Here is a 25,044-nt window from a genome sequence, read left to right on the forward strand (position 1 = left end):
GATCTCCCTCAGGGGACTCTCATATTTCTAGTGCCTCAAGAGAATCTCAGAGAGGTATGACTGCCTCTCAGAAGATAGAGCATAGGGCCAGAATGAGGGCTGTCAAACTTCAAATAGAGAGGGAGGAGGTAGCCTTGGCTCAAGCTAGACTTGCCTTGGCAAGAGAGCAAACGTTGTGTGGCTTAGATGCCACTGGTGGCAGCAATATTCCTAGAGAAACAGACAGGAGCTATGATAATAGAAACCTGACAAAAATTGTGCCCCCCTACAAGGAAGGGGATGATATCCACAAATGGATGACTGCACTTGAGAGAGCCTGCATGGTACAGCAGGTCCCTCAGGATCAGTGGGCTGCAATTTTATGGTACTCCTTTTCAGAGAAAGGGAGGGATAGGCTCCTCACAGTTAGACCTGAGGATGCCAAAAACTACTCTGTCCTGAAGAGTGCTCTTAATGAAGGGTTTGGCCTAACCACTGAGCAATACAGGTTGTTGTTCAGAGACACCCAAAAAGCACAGACTCAGGACTGGACTGATTTCGTTGATTGTGCCACTAAGGCTCTGGAGGGTTGGTTGCAGGGAAGTAAAGTTTCAGACTATACAGGATTGTACAATCTTCTAATGAGAGAACAGATCCTTAATAACTATACAAACCAGCTGTTGCATCAATACCTTATTGACTCTGATCTGACCTCTCCCCAAGAATTGGGAAAGAAGGCAGACAAATGGGTCAGAACAAGGATTAAGCAGAAACCCCAGACCCAAGGTGGTGACCAGAAGAAAACAGACCAGAAGGGTGGGAATCAGAAAGATAAAGAAAAGGACCAGAAGTCTTCAGGCCCCCAAACTAATAATAAGGAGGGTGGTTCCCAAAATGGTAACAAGAAAAAGAAGAATGATGGCCCAAAGAAACCTTGGTGTAATACCTGCAAATCAGTTTCACACTGGGGCAGTGAATGCACCAAGAAAAATCCAGTCCCCACCACTGTAGCTCCTAAAGCACCTGCACCCCCTAGTACAGTTAACAGTGGTGGAACACAGCCAAAGGGTGTAGTAGGGTTAACCCTGGGTACTGAGGTAGGATCTGGCCTAGTCAGAATCCCTACCCAGGCAGTTCTCCTATATGATGTGGACCTAGCTTTGTCCACTACAGTGAGTCCCAGTAACTTGGGCAAATATAGGCAGACGCCTTTGATAAATGAGAAACTGGCTCAGGCCTACAGGGACACACGTGCCAGTGTCACAATGGTGACACCTGACTTTGTGGACCCTGGACAGATTGTGCTAGGTGAAAGTTACCTAGTGACCAATGCAAGCAACTCCACTACTTCCCATAGTGTGGCAGTTGTGGACTTCTCCTGGGGAGGGGTAGATGGCCTAAAGAAAGTTGTTGTGAGTGCAGACCTTCCAGTAGACTGTCTGTTAGGCAATGATCTTGAAAGCTCAGTTTGGTCAGAAGTGGAGTACAGGACTCATGCAGAAATGCTAGGGATTTCAGCTCATGTCCTTGCAGTGACAAGGTCTCAGGCTAAGAAGTGCCTTCCTGAACCAGTGGTGGATCTTGGAACAATAGACCAACCACAACCCAGGAGAAGGAGCAAAAGGGTAAAGGCTTTGTCTTCCCCCTTGCCCCAGGTTGAGGATCAGATTTCAGAGGAAACTGATTCTGCAGTCCAAGAGGAGACTGTCTCTGAGGAACTTGAGCCTGATCAGGTTGAGTTTCTGGGGACAGGGGGACCCTCAAGGGCAGACCTGAGGCAGGCTCAATTAGATTGCCCTTCACTTGAACCCCTCAGACAGCAAGCTGCTGATGAGGCTGCAGGGAATGCCCAAGGTACCCATAGTGTGTATTGGGATGATGGACTCCTTTATTCAGAGGCTAGAGATCCCAAGCCTGGTACAACCAGGAGGTTGGTCATACCTTTGAAGTTTAGGGGTTTCCTTCTTAACTTGGCCCATGATATTCCCCTTGCAGGACACTTAGGCATGAACAAGACGTGGGACAGGCTTGTTTCACACTTTCACTGGCCTCATATGTCAGAAAATGTCAAGGAGTTTTGTCGCTCCTGTGTCACTTGCCAAGCCAGTGGTAAGTCAGGTGGCACAACAAAGGCCCCCCTCATACCACTACCTGTGGTGGGGGTACCCTTTGAAAGAGTTGGAATAGATATTGTGGGTCCCATGGATCCTCAAACAGCATCTGGGAACAGATTTATACTGGTGGTAGTGGATCATGCCACCAGGTATCCAGAAGCTATTCCCCTGAGGACCACCACAGCACCTGTGGTGGCAAAAGCCCTCATTGCAGTTTTCTCAAGAGTGGGCTTTCCAAAGGAGGTATTGTCAGACAGAGGTACTAACTTCATGTCTAGCTATTTAAAAGCAATGTGGAAGGAATGTGGAGTAAACTACAAGTTTACCACACCCTATCACCCACAGTGCAATGGGCTTGTGGAGAGATTCAACAAGACCCTCAAGGGAATGATAAAAGGTTTACCAGAGAAGCTTAGGCGGAGATGGGACATCCTTTTACCCTGCTTGCTCTTTGCTTACAGAGAGGTCCCACAGAAGGGGGTTGGCTACAGCCCTTTTGAACTTTTGTTTGGCCACCCTGTGAGGGGTCCACTATGTTTGGTGAAGGAAGGATGGGAGTTACCTCTCAAAAAGCCTAAGCTAGATGTAGTGGACTATGTACTTGGTCTCCGCTCCCGGATGGCTGAGTATATGAAAAGAGCATCCAAAAACCTGGAGGCAAGCCAAGAATTACAGAAAGCTTGGCATGACCAAAAGGCTGTTCTGGTTGAGTTCCAGCCAGGGCAGAAAGTGTGGGTGTTGGAGCCAGTGGCCTCAGCAGCACTCCAGCACAAATGGACTGGACCCTACCCTATCATTGAGAAAAAAAGAAAGGTCACCTACTTGGTTGACTTTGGAACCCCTAGGAGCCCCCACAGGGTGCTCCATGTAAATTGTTTGAAAGCATTTGTGGACAGGGAGGACATGAGCTTGCTCATGGCCACAGATGGGGAACAGGAGGAAGAGAGTGACCCTCTCCCAGACCTGCTTTCTCAGAACCCTGATGATGGTTCAGTTGATGGAGTAGCCTTGGCAGGCAGCCTCACTGACCAGCAGCAGATGGACTGCAGACAAGTTTTGCAAGCCCACAGACATTTGTTTTCACTCACACCCAGTCAAACTAACTGGTGCACCCATGGGGTGGACACTGGTGACAGTCTGCCTGTCAAGAATAAAATCTACAGGCAACCTGACCATGTCAGGGATTGTATAAAGGCTGAGGTGCAAAAGATGTTGGAGCTTGGAGTAATTGAGCCATCAGAGAGCCCATGGGCCAGCACAGTAGTCCTTGTGCCAAAACCTCATACCCAAGATGGAAAGAGAGAACTGAGATTTTGTGTGGACTACAGAGGTCTCAATGCTGTCACTAGGACAGATGCACATCCCATTCCAAGAGCAGATGAGCTCATTGACAAATTGGCTTCTGCCAAGTTTCTGAGCACATTTGATTTGACAGCTGGCTATTGGCAAATCAGACTAGCTGAAGAGTCAAAAGCCAAAACAGCATTCTCTACCCCTAGTGGACATTATCAGTTTGTGGTAATGCCCTTTGGTTTGAAGAATGCGCCTGCCACTTTCCAAAGGTTGGTGAACCAAGTCCTTGCTGGGTTGGATGACTTTTGTGCAGCATATCTGGATGATATTGCTGTCTTTAGCTCCACCTGGGAGGATCACCTGATCCACCTGAAGAAGGTTCTTGAGGCCCTGCAAAAAGCAGGCCTGACTATCAAGGCTACCAAGTGCCAGATAGGGCAGAGTAAGGTTGTATACCTGGGCCACCTAGTAGGTGGGGGTCAGGTTCAGCCACTGGAGAGCAAGATCCAGACCATACAGGACTGGGCTCCTCCAACTACCCAGACACAAGTCAGAGCCTTCTTGGGCCTGACTGGGTATTACAGAAAGTTTGTGAAAAGCTATGGGTCCATTGTGACACCATTAAATGACTTGACATCCAAGAAGATGCCAAAAAAGGTTCAGTGGACAGTTAGCTGTCAAAAGGCATTTGATGACCTGAAGAAGGCCATGTGCTCTGCACCTATCCAGAAGAGTCCTGACTACTCCAAACAGTTCATTGTACAGACAGATGCTTCTGAGTTGGGGGTGGGAGCTGTGCTCTCACAACTTAATCAAGATGGTCAAGACCAGCCCATTGCTTTCATTAGCAGAAGGCTGACCCCCAGGGAGAAACGTTGGTCAGCCATTGAGAGGGAGGCCTTTGCTGTGGTTTGGGCCTTGAAGAAGCTGAGGCCATACTTGTTTGGTACTCACTTCCTAGTTCAGACAGACCATAAGCCCCTCTTGTGGCTAAATCAGATGAAGGGTGAAAATCCCAAACTGCTCAGGTGGTCCATTTCCCTACAGGGGATGGACTTTACAGTGGAGCACCGCCCAGGGACTGACCATGGTAATGCAGATGGTCTCTCCAGGTACTTCCACTTAGAACATGAAGACTTATCTGGTCAAGGTTAGTTTAATGTCCCTGCGTTTTGGGGGGGGGGAGGGTTGTGTAGGAGAGTAGGGTCTGCTCTCCTATGGTCACCCCAAATTTTTGCTTTTTGCTTCACTGGTTTTCGACTATTGAGGCTGTGGGCCTGCTAATCAGACCCCCAGCCTGCTGTTCTCTCTCTAAATTATTAATACATGTGCTATAGGTACATACCACAATTGGAAATGGACTCCTTGTCAGCCCCTGTACCATGCACTATAGGTGCTCAGGGCATAGGTGCCACCAAGGCCTACCAGGGGCTGCAGCATATCTTTTGCCACCCCTGGCTGGTTCTTAAATTGACACAACTGGCTGATCACTCAGCTGGGGTAAGGTGGTGTAATCACCCCTTGCTTAGATATAGTATACCTATATCTAAACCTATATCTGTACACAAATAAACCTGTGAGCCACTCCTATGGAAGGCCTTATCAATCCTGGAGGCAGAGTGCGTGGTTTAATGTGAGATGGAGCTCTAGCATGAGCTGAGCCTGTCTGCAGCCGTCGGGAACAAATCCCTAAGCTGTTTCAGGATAATGCCATACCATATACTCTTAAGTGCATTATAATCCTCGCGGTTATATAGCAACTTTGGTTTGGCTTTATCAAAACATGTCGTGTAAGGTGTCATACGATTTGGAATACTATCCCCTCGCCAGTTCTGGCGACGGGGATAGCATTCCACCCCTCTAGAGGGGCAAGACATGTTACTTTACTTAAATGCGGTTAATTTCTAAAAGGACCTTGGATCCACAAAATGGATGCCTCTGCCACAGACACGAGTCTGACCCCTGAAGCTGACCGAAACTCAGCCAAAGGGGCCTGGACAAAGGGTTTCCTGTCGCAGGAAGGTGTTACACCCCCCCCAGACAGGAGAGAGTGGATTGTAGCAGGGAGGTTTGAAAGAAACCAGACACTGCATGGGGAGCACAAGGCTGCCCCTTGCATAATCCGGCCAAACCGGTTCTGGGGCACTCCAGCCCTCGTGCCAGGGTGGCCTGGATCAAAGGAAGGGGGTGTATCCACCCACTTCCTGGGTCCCACCCATAGGAGGGGACCTAGCAGGTAATCCAGCCCCCTAAATTAGTATAAGACTGGGAGCAGTGCCAAAGCACTTCAGATTATCCTGATGAAACATAAGAAACGAAACTCTGGACCCTTCGACATCCTACTCAACGTAGAAGACTGGAGAATCTCCCTTGTGGTCAAGGAGTGACCACCCTGTGCAAACAGGCACCATCCAGCCCTCGACGTCTGCTTTGTTGCAGTTCCCGCCGGAACTCGAGCGACAGAGATCGACGAGATTAAGCTTGCCTGCCTTCTAACAGCCCGATCCACAGTCCCTGCAGAGCTGAGACCCGTGGAGGAGACCGGAAGCGTGGGGCACGCCATCTTGAAAAGACCACGAGTGACCCTCGAAGCTGTACAGCGGGGTTTGAGAAGCCCCAACCCTGAGCCACTCTTGCACCGAAGTTCAGCCCTCCCCACTCGATGAGTGCTGTGTGGGGCCCTTCTGCTTCTTTTGGCTCAACGCGTTGGCCGGTCCCTTGCCAGCCGGCTTGTGGCCCCTGTGCCGACGAAACTTGAAATACGACTTGTGATTCTGGTTGCTCCAGATTTGCACCAGCTCCCCTGAAAAGGAGCCCCCGCTCTGACCCTCCTGGGCCGAGTGAGAAGCAATCTTCCGGTTCCGCGTGGATTGCTTTTGCCAAGTGTTGTTTGCTCCAATCTTGAAGCCGACAGCGCCGACGGTGAGAGCCTGCGTGGGACAGATCGTGACCTGCTCCTGGACTTCGTAGATGCCCCAGAGCCCACTTGACAGCGGAGAGAAGCTCCTCGACAACCACCTGATTGCGCCCGACATTGCCTGGTTCCGTCCTGGTTCCACCCTGGTCACTGCTGAGTGACCCAGACTCTGTCCCCTCTGCTTTCAGGTACTTTTCGACTTCGATCCACCCTTGGATCACACCGGACACTTCTCCTTCACAGCGCCTGCAGCCTCTCCAGCTTCAAGCACCAAGAATCAGCGTGACGAAACCCGACACTACTTCGACCCTGTGCACCCGCTTCCTGTGGGTGAGGTAACATTGCAACGCCGGTGTTCCCACACTGGTACACACCTCTAGGGTCTGTGTCTTAAGTTTTGTCCCTCTAGGTTCAGCGGAAGTGTCCTTAACTTCTATTTGTGTAACTTTTACGCACCATTGATTAACATTGGTGCATGCGTGCGCTTTCAGCGCTGCACCCGAATCCCGCGGGCTTTTCCCGACTTCAGCATTGCTTGTCCCGACTGCTCCCAGCGATTCCCTAGGCCCTAGGCCTAACCACTGTTCGATTGGTATCTCTTATACCACTTGTTTAGTATATGGTCTGAGTGGCCCATCGCCCTCATCCATAATTGTGCTACTTTGCATTTTATACGGTGCTTTTGATTTAACGCTTGTGCCCCTTTATTCATAAAGAGTACTGGGGATTATTGTGAGTAATAAATACATATATTTTTATAATATATACTTGTGTGGTGTCCTTTCATTTGATATTACAGGATCGTGATTGGTAAAACAGCTCGCTTAACACGACCTCTTGAGTTAAGCCTTTAAGGCTGCTTAGTCTATGCTACCCTTAAGATAGCTTGTCTATAAGGTTGACTTACAACCTGACACCATAAGGGGATATTTGGACTGATACAAGGTGGTTCCAGAATTGGAAACTTCATGTACCAGGCCAACTTCTCACACTGACACTGTCATTACAAGGCAGGCCCAGGGGCCCTGGAAGAATCCGACAAAGCGCACTGTCCTGTTACAAACTTGGGCTCAGCGCGGTGCTGTACAGTGAGCTCAGACCTCCCAGCCTGAGCTGGGCGCCTCCCACAGACACCCACCATAAGTGATGCTCTTTGGGTCCAAGGCCCGAGGTAAGTGCAAGTGTAGGCTGCCACAGTTTTAGACACTCTGGCAGGACATGTCTTGTGCAGGAAGGCTGTAATTCAGGCGCCCGTCTGGTTGCCTCGGTTCAGTTGCAAAAATATAATAGCGGCTGGACATCAAGCACAGCCGGTAGATGAAATGATTCCCTGTGAACGCCACGTCTTGGCATGTTTTGATTAGAGCCTGGGAGTTTCACTTGTCTATATATACACGGCCACTACAAAGGCTCAGGTGTCAGGCGTGTGCAACCAAACAATGTGTAATGTTTCCAGGGCTTTAAGTGGGGGGGATATGGGGGGCTGAGCCCCCCAGTTTTTTTGGAGGCCTCTAAAGGGGGCTCTAGGTCGCTCTATTTTCGGGCCTCAAAGGTCGAAGGTAGGGTGAGCAAACGCCCCGGTTTTTGTTTGGTGTTACTAGTGTGGGTAGCATGTCTTGATAGTGAAATACTGCCCATTTCGTTTTTCACTATTGAAAGGCTATCTTACCCTTAGGATAACATGGGGAATATTGTGTGACATGTTTCCCTGCATATCTTCCCATAACGGCAAGATAGACATATGGAATCTAGTATCCCTGAACTCAGAATTTAATAACACATCCTTTAGTGAAGATTGTTTTTAAATTCTAAGTTTGGAAATAGCACTTTTAGAAAGGGGCTATTTTCCTGTTCAACCTTTCTGTGTGCCTCTGCCTGGTTGTGTATTGACTGTCTGGTTTCTGAGTGACAGGGGCTGGGGGCGGCTCCAGGAGGCTGGCTGAGTCAGCACAAGGCTGAATAGACCCATCTGCATGTAGAGTGGTGGGAGAAGTAGCACCTGGGTCTCAATAAGGCTGTGCCTGCCTGCCACAATGCTGGCTCCCCCTTCTGCGGTGCGTCTGATGGCCCTGGCCCACACTCACAAAGGAAGAAGAGGTGGACTGGCAGAGTGCACCCAGAACTGGTTTAGATTGGGTTCAGGACCCCTCACACAAGAAGAACAAAGACTTTTGGGGTATAAAAGTAGGACTGGAGCCCCAGTAAAAATAGATTAGGAAACTTTGTGATCAAGAAGGAATCCGTGCTGAGTGTCTGGGAGCTGACCCACAGTTGCTGTGATTGCTGAGGAAGGGACTGTCTGCTGTGTGCTGTGTCCCCCTAACTTGAAGAGGAGCTGTGCTGTGTGCTTTTCCCCTCTGAAGCCTGCCTGTCTACAAGGGCCTAAGAAGAGCTGGGAACTCAGGGATACAAAAGTTCTCCAGCACCCACCCTTCCAGCTGCTGTGTGGGTCTCTGCACTGTGCCTTCGTGAAGCTGCCCCCCTGTGAAATCTGTCTCTGTGTGCTCATCGGCACACAGCTGGGGCATAAGGTCGTGAGGCCTGCTCTGCCTCAAATGTGATCTGCCCCTGGATCGAGTCCTTCACGCTCTGTGTGTGCGGATCAACGGACCGCTGAGGAACTTTGGAGCGCCTGCTTTGCCCCCAAATGCTGTGTGCTCATTGACTACACCGCCGCCCCTCGAGCTGTGCTGTGTGCCCGAGGCCGGGTTCACCGCTCTGAGAAGGAGCCTTGACACCCTGCCAGTATTCACAACCACCGGCCCGGGATCGTCATTTCCGATCCGTGCTCAGATTGGTCACAGCAATGAGGATTTCCCCCAGCAACGCAGAGGTTGGTCAGGCGGAGCTACGTTGCGTCTGGAAAAGCGCGAGGCGTCCCCTAGCAACCGGGGTTCCCTTGCGCTCATCATCGAGGAAAGGAGCTGCCTGAACCTGAGGCCGAGGCGCATCCCACCGGCGAAAGCGGCTTCACGGGAGATCAGCGCGGAACTTCACACCCTAAGGTAACCGGTAACTGGAGTTTGCACATGGGGGGAGATTATGATCACACACATTACCGGCGGGCCTGCCTTCTCTTTACAGGTCGCCCTGTTGCTACTTACGTGTCAGTGACATAACAAAACGTAAGGGGCCCCCCCTGCAAAGTACCTTGAGGGGGCCCCCTCTGACCACACTCAGGAGCTTGGGGAGCCCCGCATCATTGGGGCTGTGGGGGGCCTTTGTTACACCACTGGGGGAGATCCATATTCAAGACTTCTTCTGGACATTAGCCCAATAGCTGCCCTCACTTTCCAGTTTATAATTCAGTTCACATCTGGTTGGAAGCCCTTGCAGTTGCTCATTGTCGCCCTCTCTATTTCTTGGGTCACCATTAGCACCTCTCCTGCCATTCCCCTTTGTAGTGCTGCTTCTTGCCTACTTTGTTTGGTGGGTTATACAAGTGTGTTTGCAGCAGTGCGCCGGGTCCTTCAGTCAGACTCCTGGCACGCCCCCGGGTCACTGTTGTATCACTCACTGCTGAAGCCAGAACGGCTTGTTTCATGAGGAATCTATTCCTTGTTATATGCCCAGTATTATCTGTACAGCACATGCCCTCAATCCTACAGCCAGTCAGCTTTCCTCCCCTTGTAACACCAAGACAGGGGATGCTGTCTCTTGAAACAGAGCTGCGCAAAGGAGGTGGGCTCCAGTTCGCCATTGCTCTTCTGCTCCCATTCCCTGGTTCTCAATTGACAAGGGCAAATTCAAGAATGTTCATCTTTTCCATGGGAGAAGTAACTCTGTTGCCCTTAATCCAATTCAGTTTTACCAAAGTCTGTCTGTAAATATCAATATACTATGTGCCCCGGATTCTGAGAAAGAACTTATAGCCAGCTTCAGTGTGCTAGATGTAGGCAAGTTGCCTTCTGGTGATGAATGCATTCTTTATGGTGAAACAGATATCCAGAAACTGTGTTCAGAGTTTCAGGTGCCAGCAAGAGATACTATCCAAGCTTTTTGACTTTTCAAAGATTTCGGGGGAAAGAAAACCCCTGAAGCATTAAAAAAGTTAGTAGTTTGCATGGAAACCCTGCCAGCAAGTAATGCGGATTGCGAGAGAGGTTTCAGCGCAATGAACTTAATTGCTAGTCCAACAAGGGCCTCTCTTCTTATAGAGACCAATTCTTCATGCTTATGGGTAAAACTCAATAGTTCTCCATTTGAAACATTTGACGCAAAGCTGTATGTAAAGAGTTGGCTGGCAAAAGGTAGAAGGTCTGCTGAAGAAAATTGTTGTGAGAAACCCCATCAAAATAGACACAGTGAATATCTTCAACGGTTTTGTGAAATCCTGCAATAGATTTCTAAGTAATGTAAATAATTTTTGCATGTTTTTTTAAAGTGTTTGGTAATTTATGGCCTATACTTAATAAATATACTTTTTTGCCTATTTTATTATCCTTTGCTGGATGCGACTTCATGATTTTCTAAAGCACACAATGCTAGTTATCTTCATTTAGACCACGCCCCTATTCGGATAGGCAACACCCCTTTAAGACATTTGCCACTCCCCTTTTAGAGCATCTCCAGTTTTTTTTCCCACTTAAATCCCTGAATGTTTCCTCTCCTTCCCAGTTTTGCTCAAGTCTGCCAGCATGCGTTTTCTGGCAGGAGCTGCTCTGAAGTTCTTTCCTGAGTTTGATTGTGATTTTAAGCAGCACAGTGATAGACGGCTTACTTCAGAGCAGTTGCCTTCTTTGAATATCTTCTGCACTTATTGAAATTCTAGTTTTACACATCTGTTTTGATACATCCTATTGCTGATGTATAGGTTTACTCTCCTTTGTGCTGCCTGGAAGCAATGAAGGGCCTCCACTTCCATTTGTTTTGGGAAAGTTTTTGTACAATACCCCTTCTGTGTTTCAGGGCTTTCATTTCTGTTCCACAGTTTGCATCAGGTGTTCTTTGGCATTCGCTTGACTTCTGGGGTCCACTTAGAGCTGTTCTTGTGAAGTTGTTGTCTTCTCTTCTGATGGTGTGTCCTATCCACCTCCTGGTGTCCATGCATTCTTCCTTGGATCTGGTGAGCAGTTGCTGGTTGGAGATAATGAACAGCCACAAAATGCTTCCATGGTTACTGGCGTGACAGTTTATTGATGTTGCTTTTTGTCATCTACCAGAATTTTGATCCATACAAGAGTGTGGACACAATGTTTCTCTAGTAAGGCCTCAGATTGGTGTTGGTGCTGTACTGAGATTACCTGCACACATTCTTTAGTATCCTGAAGGCATTCCTGGCCTTGTTCAGTCTGCTCTTTATGTCACTGCCTGCCACTCCATCATGTCCGATAATACTGACTAGATAGGGGAACTCTTTAGTCATGGCTAGGTCCTCTCAATTCAGCTTGATTGCTGAAGGGTTTTGTTGAGTGGCAAGACTGCTGAATTCTGTATTTTGGAGTATGTGTTGTTGGTTAGCTATTGAACATGTCAGCGGATCCCAGTTTCATCATGCGTGCATTGCAATATGCATTATGTCGTGCCATTCGCACTGATTTTCAGCACAGGCTGTTTGTCCCAGGCTGGAAAATCAGCGCTGATGGCTCCATGCACAGAGGAAGAGGGTGCTGTTTCTTTCTGCTGTTAAAGCATATGTTCTAATCGAGCGGCAGCTTCCTCAACTCAAATGGAAGGTTTCTCAATGCAAGCGGTAGTGGCCATCCGCGACTGCCCGCGTTGAGAAATCTCATTGGGATTCAGGAGTTGGTCAGCAGTAAGGTTTTCCTCTCTCGCACTTGCCAACTTAATGCTGGCGAGTGAGGTAAAAAGCGGAGCAGAGTTTTTCAGAACTCCACACAGTACGCGGAACACAGAGTAGGAAAAACTCTGCAAACTCAGCGAGCGGAGAGGAATTTCATGCCCAGGCCTAAATTCAATGAGAAGAAAGCATCTTGCCTTCAAAGCCTTAATTCCACTCCCCAGGATCATCAAATGAGTAATTGGTAAAATATTGGTTCAGTGAAAAATGGCAACTGTCCATGTTCAATACACATTTGTTTTTCAAAACAACCACTAAAATATATGTGTTCCAGGGCTCTTTCTGTGGTTATTGCTTGTAACCATGCTGCTGGCATTAAATAAATTCTACACTAGGTGCTGTGCGGCGGAGAGCTGTGGACACCCTGACCGATCAGAATTGTTACCGCCAGGTAGGTAAAAGAACTGCAAGCAAAGAAAGGGAGAAGTAAACAGTCTACTACCATGCATGGAGATAACAGGAAGGGAAGCGCTCTGTAACCCCCCCCCCCCAGTAACATGGAGATAACAGGAAGGGAAGCGCTCTGTAACCCCCCCCCCCAGTAACCCCCACCATATCCCCTGAATTATTTCACATGACAATTATATTTTAAGGCGATATGGAGGTAAAAACTATGATGATATACTTACCATAGCTATGCAGTGGTAGGCGATGTACTGGATGTGATGTTATTGGAGGTCAATATTATCAATCTCATGACTGTGGCCTTCCCCTGATATACTATTTCCTGTCAGAAGTGTTGTGCACAAGGTAGAAATGGCTCCACTCAGTGGAGTGATGCGATGTAGTTTCTTCCCTATGGAGCAGTATGCTGCACTTCTGCCTCTCAAAGGTACCAGTGGTTTCTCTCCTCCACTCCCACCTGGGTCTCATAGAGACTAATCAGTTTTTCCAACACACACTGCCTATAGGCAGGTAAATATTGATCTACATTTCATTGGCGTGCGTACTCTAGTAACTTGCTCCGTAATACTGGATATTCTGCCATTACTTGGTACTCCTCCCCCCTTTATGTCAGATTATAAAGGTGGGTGTAAATGTGTGAATGGGGCAGAGCTTCCTCTGCCTGTCTGGCAGAAACTAACATTGCAAGTGAGGAAACTTGTTGCTGGATAACCCTGCCAGGTACAGGTGGATTTTCATATTGGGGAGAGTGTACCCTTCTTTTATCTAATGCTGGGTGGTACGCACCATTAATTTGTGTAAAAAGAGATATGATTTCTTATCCAAGCTTTGCCTCTAATATTTTCCCTGTGTGCACAGCTTCTAGTTGTATTCCACCTCAATATTGACTACAAAATATTGTGGGGCCCAAAATATCTAGACCTATATATCGAGGAACATAATATTGCGAAAGTAAATGTATATAGGTAAGTATACATTTGCTATACTTAACCTCACCTATATATACCATGACTATATAATATATCTTTAAAGTATGTAGATGCGGAGTTATGAATAGTAACTTACTATCACAATATTATGGACCTCGATGAGTAGATCTCACTATTTTTGTCCTTGCTATTCTGACACACAACCACATTTAGTATTTTTAATAGTAATGCAATCCAAATGTCTGACTATACCCTCTTTTTTGTACACAGATGTCAAGATTAGCACTGGTGTTCAAGCAAAACCAAGAAACATCGTCTAGAGGAGCCATACACTGATCTCATCAAATTCTCCTGCTAAAAATGATCATCAACGAAAGAAAGTGACCTTCCCTTTCCATCCTTTGCCTGCAAACCTTACACAGTGAAGTTATTTACGCCACCACAATCACCTTTTAACATCTGAGGAAAGTACTTTTAACGGGTTATATGGATTGTTCTTTTAAAATCCTAGTAGGAGACTTTCGCTGCAATACTAATGATTTTGGGAGTGAGCCAATATATGTTTTTTAATGAACTACAAATCGATCTACAACATTCCTAAGATTTCGTTCTGCAAGACTAGTACTTTTTTCAGAGTACTTGTGAATTAGTATTCCTCGCTTGAATATCAGAGCATACCTGGAAGGTTTACATCTGTGCCCTACTTGCTACTCTCATTTGTTTTTTTTTTTAAACCGAGAAACCAAAGAAAACATCAATAGGTATGAAAACAGGACTTCTTAAAGTGTGTAGCCTGGGACTAGCTTTTTTTGTTGTCATAATAACTAGCTTCTTGTTCTCTTATACACACAACTATTTTATCGACAACCTGCAATCCGATTCGTATTTTTTGAAGTGGTCGATACATCTCAAAAGATTGGTTAATCTTCCTGCAAGACCATGCAGCTGCTCTTCGTGTGTTGCTGAACATAGTCATTCGCCTTGGTTTGAAAAGAGATTTAATGAATCTATTCCACACTTGCTGACCAAACAGAACAGCAAGATTCCCGATGACGTGTTCAGATGGTGGCGGGTAAGTGACAGCTGTTTTAGCAGAAGCATATCATGTCACAGCAATGTATAAATATGTGATGCATTCACTTGGCGCACAATGGTTAGAAGCCGCAAATTTCCAGTTGTTTTAGAGGCAGTTGTCCTCAACATGGATGTCTACAGGGAGACAACCTACAGCTGGGTTGTGTGCACCACACAGCAGTGTCTGCCTTTGGATATGATAAGGTGATGTGGAGTAGATGTTTGCCTGGCAGAATGGAAAGAGTGTTGGAGGTGAAGTCTTTTTTATCACGGCTATGAGTATGGGTGAAGCTGAGAATCTTAAAGATTACATGTGCATTCAACGGGAATCATTGGAATATCCATGAGTTTAGTCTGAAAGAGACTGAAGAGATGTTTTTATCACCTCAGACTGACTCCAGCATTGAGGACTACTCCAAGGCAGGAAATCTGGTACTTGCATTGGCCAAGCAAGGAAAGTCATTAATGTTCTGACTAGTACAGCTTTTTAAATAGTTAGGGAAGCGAATCAGGCAAGGGGAGTAGTGGGAGAGCATGGTCTGCGCTTTAATTTATATATGACGTGTGATTGCTGAGTTCGGAATGAACCTTTCAAACTAGAAGTTTTGAGTGATGGCTTGTTGTGGGATGAGAGATGGAATGACCGCTTTGATGGATCTTGATTTGCTCAACATAACCTACTTTGAAAATATTTGCAAAGACTGAATATTGTATAATATTTACTTGTGTTTGTAATCTAGCACAAATCCAAAGGACTTGTATTCCTTGTGTTATTTGATTAGTTATGTTTTTCAAGTTTTTTTAAATGGAGATGTCTTAATGGAAATTTCCTAAATACATGACTACACACTTCAGAAGCAGCATTTCCCTCTGTGAATTTCATTGCTTTACAAGGTAATAGTTGTTCTCAATGTATGCACCCAGGATCAGGAGTATCCCCCAGGACTGCCCTACCATGCTCTAATTTAGGAAAGAGCTGAAGACACTCCTCTTCAAACAAATCCCCTAGGATATTGTGGCATATTAGCAAATTTAGCAGCAGAAAACTAGGAATTTAGCGGCACAAAATTTTGTGCCATTTTACTGCAAACTTGTAATAAAGCAGGATCGGTACACACTGGATGATGTAGACAGAAAGGTTATTTATTCAAGGTTGAACAACTACAAGAAGAAACGTCCTACCCATGCAGCGCCAGCAGCAATTGAATCATGGGTTTTGTAGAGCAACTCAAACTAGATGGAAACTCTAGAAAGAGGAATTCTTAGACTCGCAATGAAGTACATGGAAGAACATGAACGCAGGTCATTACACACCTTTTCACTTTACATAAAACAAAGGAAAGAAAATACAGTGATACAAGCGTGTAAAAGTACATTAATGCAAAACAAAATCACATAATCTTGCTGTAAACCTTCCTGTGCGAGAACTCCTAAGCAGTGTTGGCACGCTTTCAGAAGGTTAATTTTTTACTACTAACTCGGTTTGAAGATTAGTGTGCATGGGAGCAAACCTACTTAAGTTCCACATACGACCATCATTTAACTTCACAGCATTTTGAAAGAGCTTTTTTTACAGTAAAAGGTGAGGAGAACTTTGAAACCCCACCAGACCTCTGGGGAAGGCGTACTCTCACTCTGTCACCCACTTGTACACTTGTGTGGGAGACAGCGTGCCTGGCATCAAAATACTCCTTCCTTTTGGCTATCTTCAAGTTCTGACTTTCTTGCCAGGACACCCCACCAGAGTCTGCTTTAGAGGGCATCACACTGGAATCTGCACTTAAACCCACACTCATACCTTTTTCCCTCATCCATGCTTGGAGCATGTGGGTATTTAGACTCCGTCCTCGAAACAGTTCAAAGGGAACTTACTCGTCATAGAGTGGGGCGTGAGACGGTAATAATCCCTTCCTTCTTCAACTTTTGTAGCTCATTGCGCATGGATTGCCTTAGCACTAAGGGCACGCTACGCACCTTGCAAGTGACAGGGGTGGCACCAGGCCTCAGGGTGATTCGATGTGTATAGTCAGACAAGCAACCTCATTTCTCACTGAAGACCTGTTCGAACTCAGTGCGCAAATCATTCACCTGATCAACATTGGCGGTCTCAGGCCTAGCAGTGCTGTTAGGGAGTGATGATGAGAGGTCAACCTTTAGGACAATAGATGGATCCCCACCAGGAATTAGCATCCCTCCGTGATCAGCCTGATGGATCCAGCTTACAATACTGTCACCTCTGGAAGAGATGTAAATCTTTCCAGCGGTGAGGCTACCTTTGTATTCTATGTCACCCTCAAAATAGCCAAATAACTTTATGGGATGGCCACCGTAAGCAAAGGGTCTGATATCTGGTTTAAAACCTTGACTTTGCCCAGTAAAGAGGAGTCTTAAAACATTTTGGGATCAAAGGGATTTTCACTCCAAAATCAAAAAGCATTTTAACAGAGCGGCCATTTATTTTAACACTGTCAATAGGACTCTTACATTTACCCTGACAGACCTGAGCTAATAACTGACGACAATGCAACTCATTGGGATCAGAATCAGACTCATTTTGTATCCAAACTTTTTTCACCCGCTTGTTCAATGCTCTACACGCTTTCACCACATGACCAACTTTCCCACAATTAAGACATTTTGAATTCAAAGTAGGATGTGACTTATCGTTGGCCAGGTGACCAAGCATGTTACAGCAGAAACATTTTCCTGAAAAGGTATTTTAAGTCTTTGAAGAATGAGGTTCAACTTGTTTGAATACATTAGTCTTGGTTACAGTTTGTACTTTATCACTAGCAGTGCCATTATCCTTTTTCATGACCTCAACACAAGCAAGCGAGTGCTCGATGCGCTTGGCAATCGAGATGACCGCAGCTAATTTGGGTTCATCCTGCTGCCATGGTTCATCCTTGACCTTCTCTATGTAAACTGGTCACTCCATATAATTTAACTTCACTCCTCCTATTTTTCTTAATTCGTTTTTGTTGACCTTGTGACTCTGAGCACGTTAGCATTACTAACTACTGCTAAAGTCCTCAGCACCCCCCCCCATCGGCCCAAAAAAAGAAGATAATAAGCCCTTGTTTATTATTGTTTAATTTTTGTTCTCAGAGCCGAGGCTTGTGGGTGGGGCCAGTGTGATGAAAGGCACTAGGGGCAGTGTTTTGCACTGTTATCATTGCACATGCCTGTTGGGCTGGCTTTCTCAGGAAGGCCAAACCGTCATGCGCATTGAAGCTCTCTCCAACCTGAGCTACGTTGCCGGGTTAAAGAGAGCAGGCACCGGCTCCCAGTCTAACTGGGAGTGCAAATCGAGGGCGCTCAGGCCAATCCTCATGCTTCTCTCATGCTGCCAGCAGCATGAAAGCAGCCTCATAATGGCCGCAATGGACTCTGGGAGCTTCTGCGTGCAGTGGAGAGGAGCACGAAGTGGCAATGTGGCAGGTAAGTGTTTTTTTGTTTATCTTTATTTGTCAAGTCATCCGTCCGTCCTCCTCCTCACCCCCGCCGCCACTCTATCGAGACACTGCCTCTACTGCCTAAAGTGCTTGTGCTCGTTCCCTAAAGCATGGTAAAAGGGGATTACAGCTAATTGGCATATTACATTTACTTGTAAATTCCGAGTAAAGCACTGTACCATATACATAGTGCTGGGAAATGAAATGCTACTAGTGGTCCTGCGAAAACAACAGTTGATGGACAAAATGCAGAACAATGTCATACATTCACCCCAGTACAGAGATCTGGGCCTAAATCCATCGTTTTCTTGCTCACCACCCCACCCCAATTCAGACATGGCCATATGCAAATCAGCCTTGACCCTATGCCTCATGGGAACAGTCCAGCCCGAACTGCCAAGCCATGTCTTCCTTGGACCGGAATCAAGCATCCTAGGACTGGTTTCTGGCTATTAGCCGTCTTCAGCCAGGATAGCTTGACTCCAGTGGTGTGGAGAGCACGGGACTCACGTCTGAGCATACCCGTCCCACTCGGGGTGACAAATGCAAAAACAACAGTTGATGGACAAAATGCAGAACAATGTCATACATTCACCCCAGTACAGAGATCTGGGCCTAAATCCATCGTTTTTTTGCTCACCACACCACCCCCATTGTACCACTAGTGGTCCTACAGCACCCACATAAGTAGCTGTAGTATCTTCATGTCATGTTTATAGTGTTCCCCTTTACCTTGTAACTAGCTGCTCAGCCAGTGTGAGTGTTCAGTGCGGAATGTTGACATGAGTGGAATGCTTGGGTGCCTCGTATGAGTGAGAAAATGGGCTGAGCAGCTACCAGGCTGCTCCTGGTGGGGCTGTTACAATGGATGTTAAGAACGTAATACATATCATAAAGACATATCACGTCTACGTCTGCTGGGTCACCTCTACGCGTGGAACCAGCTTATTACATTTGGCGATGATTTGCAGACTTTGCCTGGCGGGAGTAGAGATTTGCCCAGTGTGTGAGAGGTGGTCCGATTCCAAAGATGGAGGAACTGGGTGAGGGCCCAATCAGAGAGGCAGTGAGTTAATGCCTGTCTCAGGGCCGCACAGTTACCAGCGAGGAGGCAGAGAGTTTTGGTGAGGTATGTGTAATTCCCTTGTTCCTCAGGATTGGGGCAGCGCTAAATGCTTCACCCGCTTCTTAGCCCACAATAGAAAACAGTTAGGTAGGTTGTCGTAATCAGCTTTATTAAGCAAGAGGTAGCTAATCACGCGTAACAGCTCTCAAACTATCAAGGTGAAACGTCCGCCCTGGGAAGGTCTATTTCCAACCGTCCTCTGCACGAATGCCGGTCCCGACATTCACCAACAGAGGACCCCGTGCTAAGCAGTGGCCGACAATGCCACTCGAGTATAAACTGGAGATGTAATTCCACAGTTCGTCCTCCGCATGAGTGTCGGTCCCGACACTCACCAACGGAGGGCAAGCACGCGTTGGAGGAGGGCTCCTTGATGTTGTGGCTTACCGCGTCCTCACACTCGAAACCCTCGAGCGGGGACAGGGGTAATAGGACAGGCTGCCTTAGTGTCTCTCGCGCTCGATAACCCTCGAGCGGGGACAGCGTCAAAGTACTGGCAGCCTTAGCGTCGCTCACGCTCGATAAACCCTCGAGCAGGGACAGCGTCAAAGTACTGGCAGCCTTAGCGTCTCTCACGCTCGATAAACCCTCGAGCGGGGACAGCGTCAAAGTACTGGCAGCCTTAGCGTCTCTCACGCTCGATAAACCCTCGAGCGGGGACTGAGGCTCTCACGCTCGAATACCCTCGAGCGGGGACTGCAACAGAAGTCTCAGAAGCCCTTGGCTTCCCTTCCGCTCGATAACCCTCGAGCGGGGACTGTGACAAGGAAACAGGAAGGTCGGGCTTTCCTCTCTCCGTAACCCTCGAGCGGGGGTTTAGCAACAATGAAGGCAAGCGTTCCGTTGCTCAAGCACCCTCGAGCGGGGACTGGAAGGTCTTTGGACAGAGGCGGAAACCCCACGGCTTACCCAAAACGGAGGCTCAATGTCGGTAATCCTTGAATTGGCGTTGGGTCTCTCCCTCTGCACGTCCCGGGGAAGTGTTCGGCAACTGGAACACGAAATATCCGAAGCTGCGTCCCGCCACCGCTGTTTGTATTAAGGCGGCGCCAGCGTCCGTCCCGCGCGGGGCCCTCCTGGGTATCGTAGTTCTTGAGGAGGGTGTTTCGGGAATTGTAGTTCCGAGATCGGACCGCTCCGGTTGCTGGACTGGTCCGCTGTGTGTCCTAACAGCACATCCCCCTTCCGTCAGGGCACCACCGCCGGACCGGGCTTGTCCGGATGTCTCTTGTGAAAGGCGGATACCAAGCGAGGTGCACGGATCCCGGAGACAGGCTCCCAAGACTGTTCTTCCGGCCCATATCCTTTCCACGCAACAAGGTACCAGAGCCGGCCTCTGCTCCACTTGGAATCCCTGATGCCCTCAACCTCGTAGTCGTGGTCAGCGTCTACAGACACCGGCGAAGGGCTGGCACCCCTGGCCGCGAAGGAGGGTTTGAGGAGGGATATGTGGAACACCGAGTGGATCCGCATGCAGCCCGGTAGGTCCAGACGCATGTTCACTGGGCTAAGGCACTCCTTGATGCGATACGGCCCGATGAACCGCGGGCGGAACATGCTATGTTTCCGAAACCTCAAGTTCTTCGAGGACACCCAGACGTAATCCCCCACCTTGTACAGAGGGCCTGGCCTCCGACGTCAGCCCGCCGATGCCTTGTAGGCCTTCTTGGCGTTCTCTAAACACCTCTTAGCGCACGCGATCGTTTCCTTGATGTGGGCGACCCGTCTGTTGGTTTCAGGAATGCCCACCGTAGTGGCAGGGTGCACCAGAGGAAGGAATCTGGGATGGTGTCCGTAGTTGTTGTAAAACGGTGACACCTTTGTTGAGCTGTGCGTGGCATTGTTGTATGCGATTTCTGCTAGCCACAGTTTATCAACCCATTCCTCCGTGCCCATATCGACGAAACAGCGGAGATATTGCTTCAGCGTCTGGTTATGGAGTCCAGGACTCCCGTTCTGCGATCTAAAGGCTTGCAAATCGTAGCCGGCAGCGGCTGCGGGGGCACAAAGAGTCGCTCCATTCGAACATGTGGGATCATCTTGTCTCCGTGTATCCAAGTGTGCAGGTGCGACGCTTGGGCTATTCTGTAATAAAGTTCGAGGTCAGGGGCCGAGAGGCCTCCCATGCTGTAGGGTAGGGTAAGGGTCGACCACTTGACCCTGGGCTGCTTTCCCGCCTATGCTAGGCTAATCATGAGGCTCGTCAGCCTCTGAAAAAAGGCTCTAGATAGCAATAGTGGTAGGGCATTAAAAAGAAAAAGGAACCGCGGCAAAACCACCATTTTCAGAATGGTAATGCGGCCCATCAAAGTGAGAGGCAGTTTGGTCCAGAGCGCTATATCATCTTCCAGCCTATTGATCGCTCTCCCGTAGTTTTGGCTGATGAGCAGGTCCGGGTCTGTGTGGAGCTGTATTCCAAGATACCTAATCGGGTCCTCAGACCATTGGAGGGGGTATTCCATTTCTACCTGCCCAGTCACTGGTGTGAGAGGGAAAACAATGGATTTTGCCCAGTTGACTTTAAGGCCGGAGAGCGCACCAAAGTGGACCACCTCTCTCAGCAGCGGGGAAAGATTCATCGCAGGGTCATGCACATAGAGCAGCGTGTCATCAGCGTACATGGACACTACTATTTTGTAGGTCGGGAATCGTATGCCCTCGTGGCCGTGGTATTCTCTCAGAGCGCAGGCCAAAGGTTCTCCTGCTAGTGCATAGAGCAATGGGAATAGGGGGCACCCCTGGCGAGTTCCCCTGCCAATGTAATGGGGTTGCGAGACCGCATTACCAACTCGCACTCTAGCCGAGGGTTCTTTGTAAAGGGTGTCAATCATTTGCAGGAAGGGCTCCCCGAGTCCCATACGTCGCAAGACCTGGAGTAGAAACGGCCATTCCACCGAGTCAAATGCCTTCTCCATATCAAGGAATATGGCCACTGCCTGCTCATCCTGCCGAACATGTTGGATAGTGCCGAGTACCGTTCTTATATTGTATGTTAAATTTCTGCTGGGTATAAACCCTGTCTGTTCTGGGGCCACTAAGTCAGGGGCCAGCAGTGCTAATCTAGTCGCTAGTACTTTTGCATATAACTTAGTGTCTACATTCAGTAATGACAACGGTCGGTATGAGCCGCACTCGTCATGTGCCTTACCCGGTTTAAGAATAGTGACTATCATTGCCTCTCTCATAGAGCCGGCATGCTACCCTGAATGCAGATGTCGCTCATCAGAGTGGAAATGTGCGGCAGCAGTTGTTCCTGGAATGTTTTGTAAAAATCTACAGTTAGTCCATCGATACCAGGAGCGCTACCCGAGCGCATTGAGGCCAGGGCATCCCTGATTTCATCTCGTTGTATAGGATACATGAGGAATTCCCTTTGGGAGTTAGTGAGGGACAGGAGTTTTATGTGCTCCAGGTAATCTAGGATTTCAGCTGATAGCTCTCCGCTCTTCGAGGAGTATAATCCCGAGTAGAAATCTCTAAATATAGTGGCTATTTCCGACTCATCCGTGGTGCTATGTCCAGCAGCATTCTTCATTTCCGAGACTAGTGGTTTCCCTCTCCTACCTTTAAGGATATTGGCTAGTACTGATCCCGGCCTTTACCCCTCTCCATAGGTGCGGGCAGTGGCATATTTGCCCAGATGTTTTACCTCCCTGTCCGCTTCCTCGTGGTACTCTAATAGGAGGTGTTTAATTCTCTCCTCCGTGGCCTTTTATTCTGCTGCTGTACCTCAAGGGTTTGCAGCTGGTTTTCCAGCTCCGTCAAGCGACGTCGTATCGCCTTCAGGACACTGGAATGCTTTGACATCACGATGCCCCCGTAAACAGTCTACCCATATCTGCAACCTGACTACTACAAACAGGACAATCAGGGTCGTTTCACCAACCGAGGTAGGGGAGGTTATAGAGGAAGACGGAACTTTACAACTTTTTCCGACTCTTCTTACAGTTCAGGGAGTGACGTGGAAGCTGGACCTAGTATCCCCTTTTTGTACCCACCGCAAGAGACAGGATACCAACAGTACCCCCCACAATTCCAGCCCCTTTTTTTAGATCAGGGCAGGGGCCAATGGCGACCCCCACGAGGACGTGGCCGGGGACAACAACAGAACCCCAGAACGTGGGACAGCAACCGGGGCAAGCAGGACAAACGGGTAACCTTTCGTCCCGAGGTCCACGGAGAAATATCAACCAGAAGGAACACATACAGGTGGTAAACACGGTTCCTCCTTGGTTTCCAACACACTGAGTGCTCATAAGATTACCCTCAACCCTGTGATTAATATTTCCAGATATAACTTACAGGATGAAGAACTTAAGGTTCTAAGCAGAGGCCTGTCTTATGTTCCCACGGCTCCAGTGAACAAATTCTTGTTAAAAACAGAACTTTACAGTTTTTTCAGGAAGATCAGATTAAGATATTTCTTCGGAAACCAAACTACTAGACAACATAGTTCTACCACTGGACTCAGATTACCGTCCACATTTTTTCCACCTACCTATGCTATGAACCCTAGAATCCTGGCTTTTGAAGAAATTGTGACTGCTTCGGTAGACCGGATAACAGACCAGCATAAATTTACCCGATTTAATCTGAGTAAAAATGAGAAAAAGGCTCTCACTGATTTGTGTACTAACAAAAATGTCGTCATCAAGCCCGCCGATAAGGGCGGGGCGATTGTCGTGCAGGATCTTAACAACTATAAAGATGAAATTTACAGACAGCTGACAGATGGGGTCAGCTACCGACAATTACCCAGTGATCCTTCACGTGATTTGGCCTCTTCAATTTTGAAAACCACACAGAAAGGTGTAGATGCGGGTTTCTTAAGTGAGCATGAATTTAAATGTCTTAATCCCAAATTTCCAAGATTGGCCACTATTTACACCCTACCGAAGGTGCACAAGAACCTGAATAGTCCTCCAGGACGCCCGATTGTGTCCGGGTGCGGATCCATTCTAGAGCCTATATGTAAATATGTTGACTTTTTTCTTAAGCCCATTGCACTTAATACGAGGGCCTATCTGCGAGATACTACTCAGACTATCAATTTGATAGATGAAAGACCATTTAATCATGATAACTCTCTCTTAGTCACTTGCGATATTGTATCGCTATACACCAGCATCCCCCAAGAGGAGGCTCTGGAAGTGATGCGAGAGGCTTTGGATAAGCGCCCGGCCCCTGTACCTGTTCCAACTGACTTCATAATAGAGCTACTTAAGATCGCTATGATGCAGAATTTTTTCATCTTTCAGGAGGTTTTTTATCTGCAGACGAAGGGAGTCGCGATGGGAGCGACCTTTGCTCCCAATTTGGCCATAATCTATATGGACCATTTCGAACAAGAACACATTTTCTCATCTGACAACCCTTTCCAGACCCAGTTGACCTTATGGGTCAGATACATCGATGATGTGCTATGCATTTGGGAGGGTAATAAAGATCAACTTAATGTATTTCATGATTGGCTTAACTCTAGAAACTCCAACATTCAATTCACAATGGAATCCAGTAATGACACCATACCATTCTTGGATATATCAATCTATAGAGATGGAGATCGTCTACGAACCACTTTATTCAGGAAACCAACCGAACGCAATTCACTGCTACAGTATGGGAGTCATCATCCCAGAGGTCTCAAAGATAACCTACCTGTAGGCCAATTCCTTAGAATTAAGAGAAATTGCTCAACCAGAGCTAATTATTTTTTGGAATCTGAAATCCTTAGCGAGCGCCTCGTTTCACGAGGTTACCCTGCTCGGATGGTGAAACGAGCTAGGAAACGTGCGTGGTATAACCCACGAGACTCTTTGCTCAACCCAGAGGCAACTACTCAATCTGCCACAGATCGCATTATCTGTGTGACGACCTTCTCTACCCGTAGCAATGAAATTAAGAAAATCATCAACCAAAATTGGCCCTTGGTGGCCGAGGTGGTTAAGCAAA

The 25,044-nt window shown here is 47.7% G+C and overlaps 1 protein-coding gene across 3 annotated transcripts in view; it reads left to right on the forward strand.

Moving 5' to 3' along the window:
* The window catches only part of LOC144828504 (CMP-N-acetylneuraminate-beta-galactosamide-alpha-2,3-sialyltransferase 1-like), a 381,510-nt gene that overhangs the window by 160,317 nt on the left and 196,149 nt on the right, over positions 1-25,044 (forward strand). For all 3 annotated transcript variants that reach the window (XM_078686730.1, XM_078686731.1, XM_078686729.1), the window contains exon 2: positions 13,708-14,509. In XM_078686730.1, the coding sequence (XP_078542856.1) occupies positions 14,201-14,509 (309 nt within the window). In that variant the 5' untranslated portion in view covers positions 13,708-14,200. The remainder of the gene's footprint in view (positions 1-13,707; positions 14,510-25,044) is intronic.

Source organism: Lissotriton helveticus, chromosome 4_1 (genome assembly GCF_964261635.1).
Source record: "Lissotriton helveticus chromosome 4_1, aLisHel1.1, whole genome shotgun sequence".
In the NCBI taxonomy this organism is placed as follows: Eukaryota; Metazoa; Chordata; class Amphibia; order Caudata; family Salamandridae; genus Lissotriton; species Lissotriton helveticus.